This window comes from Ctenopharyngodon idella, chromosome 15 (genome assembly GCF_019924925.1).
Source record: "Ctenopharyngodon idella isolate HZGC_01 chromosome 15, HZGC01, whole genome shotgun sequence".
Lineage (NCBI taxonomy): Eukaryota > Metazoa > Chordata > Actinopteri > Cypriniformes > Xenocyprididae > Ctenopharyngodon > Ctenopharyngodon idella.
Window position 1 is genome coordinate 19,846,196 of NC_067234.1, and position 7,867 is coordinate 19,854,062.

At 35.8% G+C, this 7,867-nt stretch overlaps 1 protein-coding gene across 1 annotated transcript; it reads right to left on the bottom strand.

Annotated features, from left to right (window-relative positions):
• Nucleotides 1–278: 278 nt before the first annotated feature.
• Nucleotides 279–6,473, bottom strand: guca1c (guanylate cyclase activator 1C). Its single transcript, XM_051862546.1, has 4 exons — nt 5,992–6,473; nt 3,455–3,604; nt 2,419–2,506; nt 279–1,494 (listed from the first exon to the last, which is right to left on the bottom strand). Exons 1-4 carry the CDS (start codon nt 6,184–6,186, stop codon nt 1,364–1,366), a joined length of 564 nt encoding a protein of 187 aa, XP_051718506.1. The 5' UTR covers nt 6,187–6,473; the 3' UTR covers nt 279–1,363.
• Nucleotides 6,474–7,867: the final 1,394 nt, after the last annotated feature.

Consider the following 7,867-nt stretch of genomic DNA (forward strand, 5'->3'; position numbering starts at 1 on the left):
ATACTGAAACACTTTTTTTCCCACTTTTCCTTTCCCACTTTGTTGCTTGACTCTGGTGCTTAAAGACTAGAATGGGAATAGATTTAGCTTTTGTTTACTTTAAAATAACCCCCAGTAATTCATTTATAAGGTAGTGTAAATGTATACTTCATGATGTTTAAACCATATTTTTTTTCATAATTCATTTATTTAGGTAAACTTTTAAAGGCCCTTTCCTTTCATTTAAAGCAACAGTGACAGTGAAGACAGGAATCAGTAGTCCAAATGTGCATTAGACTGCATTTATTTATAAGGCAATGGTTAGAATTGCAGAGTTGTCTATACAATTCAGCACAAAATCTCAAAAATCAGAATTAAGATTACATACATCAATAGAAAAACTGTACAATTATTTATAATACTGGCCCCTTCATACACAGTGTCCCCAAAACAGTATTTGGACACTTATAAGTCTTAAATCTTAAAACATCTGAATGTTTATTCCATTAGATAGAAAATATCAAAGTGGTAAACTTGGGCTTCAAGCCCTGTTTTTCCAACTTCACTTTTCTTAATGCCCAAGTTGACTGACACTCACTCACATTAGACAACCAGAAGGTATTTTTAGTCTTCATTTTGAACAGTATATCTATTGTTTTATGTATTATGTTCAATTTAAAACCTTTCAAATTTCTATTTGTGAAATGTTTTGCTTGAAAGCGTGCTTGTGCTATCTTTAACGTTACAATAATAATGAACGAGAAAAACTTAAAGAGCTCTGACTTACACCACCTGACTGCTGCAAATTAATTTCAGGGTGAGCAGCTCCAAGTAGAGCGCCACACATTGCCATCTCTTAATTATGGTAATTATGACATGGCGTGAACGCAGCATAAAGTCTTTTTGTTTTCGGACCGAATGCAATGATTGGAAGAACATTTTTTGGTCCTGAAACTTGCACAGAAAATATATATGTAAATGTTTTGATATTTAGACCACTTCTATTATTGATTGCTATTAGGATGTGAAGAGAGTTTCAAAGTGTTTATGAAAAACATTGCCTACCCTAACTTTAAACCATGAATTCATCTCCTCTTGCGTCATTTCTTCCTGCAAGAATTACATTTTTAGACTTGCAGAGGTGATGCAGTTAAAAGTAGAGGGGAAAGAGAGCTCCGCTAACTAGATATCTGAGGCACAGAGACAGAGAGAAAGTGTTTGAAAGACACAATCACAGATGATGATCACTCATGTCCACCTCTCTGAGATGCTGCTAGAAGGTTCCACCCTCTATTGAGTCTGTTTTACGCATTCCAGCCACAGAGTTGATCATCTTCAATTAAGAGGGGATCCTTTTTTTGTCCAATGCATCATACATTGGCAGTCACTCCTTCTTTTTCTGCCCATTGACTATGATCTCCAGGACATGTGTGAGGTCCATCATCTTGGTGAGCATCTCCATGATATCAGGATGTTCTTTAGCCCCTGTGATGAACTCCTCCAGCGTCAACTCACCTGCCAAAGTACAGACATTCTATTTTAAGGGTGACTCCTTATATTATTATATATAAAACATAAGAAATAAAAATATACACATGTATTATTGTATAAAGGGCACCAAGGACGATAACTATAATGAAATGATAAAGATACAGTTCTAAAAATTGCTCTAAATATAAAAGAATAATAGAGTCCGCACCACAACTATAACGGTAATGGCACAGAGAAACAAATATTGTTTTTCAAGCTGATGAATGATAAAAACATTGAGAGCCAATCAGAATCCATCCTGCTTTAAAGAGCGTGAGCATTTAAAGCGGCAGAAGACAAAACTGTAAACAGAGAGTTATTGTTAAATGTGAGTAAAACACAAACGCTACCACGCAAAACCACATTTTCCAACCGACCTCACACCCATTGCCATCAATGATATTATTTCACTGTCACTATGTGTAGCCCCTGTAGTTTGCACATGCCCGCTCCAAGCAGGACGTGAACCCGAGCCCGTCCGCATGGGAGGTGGGTGCTGAGTTTAGGGGAGTGAGGTTTACATGCACAGCTCTTACTAGCCTATGTCTGTTACACTCACCCCCCCAAACCTCACTCCTATCCGGGTCACGGCACCAATGTAGCCCCTCTAGTTTGCACCTGCCCACTCCAAGCAGGATGCAAACCCGGGCCTGTCCACATGGGTGTCGGACACTCTAACAAGGGGGCTAAAGGCTGCAACCTCTAGCGTCAGTCGACTACTAGCCTACGTCTGTTACATATGGTTACCAATAAGAAAATACATGCTTGACTCCCGTTGCACGTTCATACAGACAGTATTTGAGACTAAGATGCGGTGTGAACGGGACATTTCAAGTTTCACACCTGTAAGAACGGTTGTCAATCACAAAAACTGACAGTGTGAACGTAGCATGATCTGGCAGCTCTTACCTTCATTGTTAACATCAATCCTCTCATAGATCAGAGTCACAATATCATCTGGAGGGATTTCATAACTCCGGGTAATGTCTTGAATGGCCTGGCAAAGATGAATAAATACTGATTTAATATTTTGTATTTTATTAACATCACTGTCTTACTGACCCTGTCTAATTTCCTTCGCCTTTGAACCTGTCAAGTGGCTTCAGAAGTTTTTAATGAGATCAGATTCTTCTATCATATAAACATTGTGTGTCCAAAAATCATTAACTTGGAGGCAGGGTTATTATCGTTAACTAAAACCATTAACATTTTCATGATTTGACTAAAAAATTAATTAAAAAAAGGGCAAAAACACACAACAAAATGACTAAAACTTTAACTAAAATGAAAATTAAAACAGAAGATATAAAAATTAAAAACGAATTAACATATAAATAAACTATAATAGTATATTAATGACTGTCTGGAAGATAGTTGCCAGAATATTAACTTTTGACTATTTAAAATGTATTCCTTTTTGCATGTGATCAATGCACATACTGTCACTTGACCAAGTTGTCTTATTTAAACAACACAGAAGAACAAAACTGGAAAACTGGTTAGGAATAAATACTAATCACTTTCCCAAGTCTAATCTCTACTGCAGTAATAGATTTAAAGGTACACTCAGTCGTTTTCCATCATTAAAAAGTTTTGAAATTTGAAGAAATTAATAGTAATTTTGGAAAATATTTTTAAACTGATGTAGATCCAGATGAGAGGAGTATTGCAGTCATAACAGAAGTCTGATTAATGTTTTATTCCATATGAAGCAGGTCACCTCATGTCAGGTCACATGATCTCCATTATCCCCCTGTTACTGGACACTTTTGCTTGTGGAATAAATGAATCATGGCTAACTGTGAATAATGCATTTCTACAATGGCATCGGTAACAGAAAACCATTTCTTTTATGACTCAGTGCACCCTTAAAACAGAACTCTAGTGTGAACTAGTGGTTTTACATCAAAGAGATCATTGAGTACAGGAAAAATGAATACTTTACTTTGAATATGGTCTCCATTTCATCTCTGTCAATCTTGCCGTTTCCATCTTGATCAAAGAGTTTGAAGTACCACTTCAGTTTCTGGTTTATCTCTCCTTTCAGTAGAAGACTCACAGCTGCGATGTATTCTACAAAATCTATATAGCCATCCTGAGGAGAAAAAGGATGAAAATTAGAAAATAAAGAAAGAGATATATGAATATTTAATCTATTTTATGATATGCTATAACATAATAAAAAGCCTTTCAGACAGAATGTGTTATGTTGAAAAACCGAGATGAAGCACGGCATAATGGAACAGACTGCAGGGGTCTCCAGATGTGTTTTGAATATTTAAACTTGACACACCATTTAATAATTTTCATCTTCAGCACAGTCTGCTGATGTCAGCTCACAGCTTCCACATACACACTATAGCCCGATTTTTGACATCATTGCATGTGCAAGTGATTTGAGTGCTTAAAAACAAGCGTCCACTAGATTACAGCAGTCAGAAGAGGGAATGATGTGAAATTTGCCATCACTCCCTCAGTTGTTATATTAGAAACACCATCGCAGCAGTGTTAATTCATTTTTTACTGCCAAGTTAATATAACACAAAGTATAGCGTTATAAATGTATATTACGTTTTTAAAAAATGAAAATATTAAAATCTTTACTAGATTTGTGATGTTGATAACTGTGGAAATGCATCATCACAGTCTGTGAAAAGGGTCCAAATGCTGCGTTCACGCCATGTCTTTATTACCGTAATTTTGAGATGACAACAAGTGACGTTCTACTCAGATCTGGTGATGTCCTTGGACTGGGAATTATGTTTCTATTGCAACATCAACGCCTAAATTAATCTGCAGCGGTCTGGTACAACGGTCACATGGTACAAGTAGGAGCTCTTTTAGAGAATTCCCAGCTTACAAGTTGTAATTACGAGCTCTACAAGGAACCTGAACGCTTTTTACAAGTTGAAATTTCGTAATTACGACAAGACGTGAATGCACCTTTAGCCTACATTGAAAGGCAGTGCGCAAGATTACGAGATTGTATGTGAGACCCAGCAGAGTGTACCTGTGGCTTTATTCAATGACTAAATGTACATTAATGATTAATCCAAATATATTTGAAAACTGAGTTTTCGTTTCATTTTACTCTCCGTCCACATTAAGCCCAAAGTATACTTAGTGATACTTAGTGTACATAGTGATTTGTACAGCCAAAAGCACTGCCTTTCAAAGCCTGTTGCTCAACACTTGCGCACTAAAGTTTGATCCTTGTCAAGTGTCTAAGCTATTTCTCTCCACAAGTTATGATTGTTAAAAATGTCTTCATACTATTTGCATATATTTCAACCCTTTCACACAATCAGGCCAAAGGCCAAACATGCACAAAAAAGCTTTTACAAACCCATTGCAAATGTTTTTTTGGAAGTATAATCTATCAAATGCAATTAGCTAATCATTTAATACCATTAAATATTAAGTGTATAATATGTGTTCTTTTATAATTTTCCAGGGCTTGTATTGTTTGTTTTTAATAGATAGCTCAGCTATACAGGCTAATAAGAGACTATTAACTACTATTATTTCTTTTAATTATACAAATGCCTCATTAAAACCTCTACAAATGTACAAACCTGATCAGAGATTAGGTAAAAACCATAGAGACTTGTTCAACGGTTTGCCGGTGGGGTGGGGTGGGGTGGGATCTCAGTGAATCGGCATGATCCATGGGTTCACAGAAATCGCCATTGAAATTTAGAAACAGTTTTGAAACAGTTATGAGGCAACGAAGCCTCATTTACTGAAATCACGTAATATAATATAAATAAATAAAGCACAATCATTTTATTAGCAAAATATTCCACCAATCATTGGTTCATCCAAGTCTCACTCAATTGCGAGTAAAATGTAAGATGTGCAAAGTAACATTTATCTTTAACAACATTATGAAAGTGAACAGCAAGACAATAATGCTGATACAACTATTCTGTAGATATCTATGGGAATATGCATCACATGACTAAACATATCATCGTTTTTGAATACCTCCATTTTCACAGTCCACACTACAATGCAAAAACTGCATTTTCAAATGTATCTCTTTGTGGACAGAAGGCCAAAAACAAAGAAAAAGATGGGTTTTCAAACTGATCTGGATTAATGTGGACCTCAGACAGATTAACTGGATTGTAAAGGGATTCCTGTGGACTGTAGGCCAGTAATAGGCTTATGTTCATTCATGTAGAAATGACTTTCGATGATTTAATGATTCACTCATCATCCACAATATTGTAATGTCTTTTTTGTATAAATTTAGGGCTTTTCTCAGCAAATACTGATATGTTCAATTAATTGTGATTTGATTAATGAATCATATAATTAATTTTATTAACATTATAATAGATTTTAAAAAATCATTCACAGTACTGAAGAGATTTTGGAGTCCTCCAAGACCAACTCAACGGCCGATATGCGTTATATACCTAAATGTTCCATTCACACATTGATGTTTGGGAAAAAAAAGCTGAAGTTTTCTCTCACCCCATCCATGTCGAAGGTGAAGAAGACCTGGTCCACATAGCTGCTGGCTTCCTCAGTCATCCCCTGCATCTGTAACATGGTCTTGAGTTCAAAGAGCGTGATGAGACCTGAAGGCGATTCCCTCATGAATTTGTTGTACCAGTGGTGCATGTCCTCAGCCAAGACTTCATCCAGGCTGGATCCGTGGGCACCCATAACTCCTCAGAGGACCTCTATCTGAATGAAATGTGGAAATGGTGTGTCAAATCCAGAAGTCCAGCAGTAGCAGCAGTTTCAGTATGAGAAGTGAGGAGTGTTGCAGCTCCAAGTTGGGATTGACTGTTGATGACGGCAGAAGTCCTAAAGCCCTACAGACTAGGCAACTAAAAGGAGAGATAACCCTTTAATTGGATAACTGTTGAACACTTCCAAGAACTAAAGGACATCTACGGCTGACAAAGAGAGAACTCGGAAAGTCTAGTGACGGACTTACCCCTCCCCCTCGGTAGGATAGGTCATGATTTGTCATGATCCTGAACTTCCTGACCTGGTCTGAGAAGGCTTATCGTAGAATGATCAATCACTTTCCATAGAGCGGTCTGCCAATAGGCTTTAATATTCCTGGCTGCTCTGAGTAAACCCCGACCAGCGTGACTTGTTTCTCAAGCCGATGTAATTGACCAGAGGATTTTTTATGGATGGTGAGTTCTTATATGGGGAAACCCTTTAGAGAAGGCTATATTTGAGTTCATAGAAGGCTATATTTGAGTTGAGCTGAGTTGAGTTTGGAACATAACTAGGGCGGAGGATATTTTAAGAAGCGAAGATTCGAACTGTACCAAGGAGCTCCGCTAAATTTAAATACACTTAAGTAATGAATTTTTTGACTCTCTATAAAACTATGTTTAATTTAGGTAAGTATTACTACTATTATTGTTGAGTTTGGATTTTCTTTGAACTCATCCTGCACCATTTGTGATATGAATTATACTTTGTTGGTTAGAGGTGTGGTATTGCTTTTCTACTTGCTTCAGTAACTAGTGACCACTCTCCTTAGAAAACATTTAAAACACCAGAGTAACTGCATAGCAACATTCTAAAAATAACTCATAACACCTTAGCAACTGCATATAAACACCCTAGCAACTACCCAAAACACATTGTGACAGCAAGTTTAGCATGAGTAAACACATTACAAACATTACATTATTATAGTGCTTGTTTTGTAAATCAAAATTATTGTTAAAAAAAAAAAAAATGTTAATCACTCAAAGAAATGAATGTTTTCGCTCAAAAAGTAAATTCCACAATTAATTACATAGAAACAGCAAATAACATATTGAATTAAACATGAAATTTTGAAGTAGAAAGACTTAGTATCTTCATGTAAGATAAACAACCCCAAAATTCTGGGTTAAAAACAACCCAAGTTGGGTTAAATATGGACAAACCCAGTGGTTGGGTTAACCTACTGGGTAGTTTTATTTAACCCAACTATTGTTTAAAAATTACTATATGCTTAAATGGCTTAAAATGAACCCAGGTTGGAAATTTAAAATCAGACACATAATTAATAGAGGCAACAGTAATAATCAAAAGATGAACATTTATTAATAAGCAACTAAATTAATGTTTAGTATTAAATTATTATTTAATAGACTTAGTAATAAATTTATATTTTTAAACATATAAATAAATGTTAATTTTCAACCTATTTTGGGTTAATTTTAGGCAAGCAATATAGTAATTTTTAAACAATAGTTGAGTTAAATAAAACTACCCAGCAGGTTGGGTCAAACATTTAACCCAACCACTGGGTAAATTATTAGGTTTGTTCATATTTAACCCAACTTGGGTTATTTTTAACCCAGCACTTTTTAGAGTGTACCACATCTCA

What these genes read in the sequence shown, in the direction of transcription:
- guca1c (XM_051862546.1), bottom strand. Translation starts at nt 6,186, where the DNA reads ATGGGTGCCCACGGATCCAGCCTGGATGAAGTCTTGGCTGAGGACATG. An exon ending in TCACCTTCGACATGGATGGG is followed by an intron (nt 3,605 to 5,991) that starts GTGAGAGAAAAC and finishes TTTTCTCCTCAG; the next exon opens with GATGGCTATATAGATTTTGT. An exon ending in GATTGATGTTAACAATGAAG is followed by an intron (nt 1,495 to 2,418) that starts GTAAGAGCTGCC and finishes GTACTTTGGCAG; the next exon opens with GTGAGTTGACGCTGGAGGAG.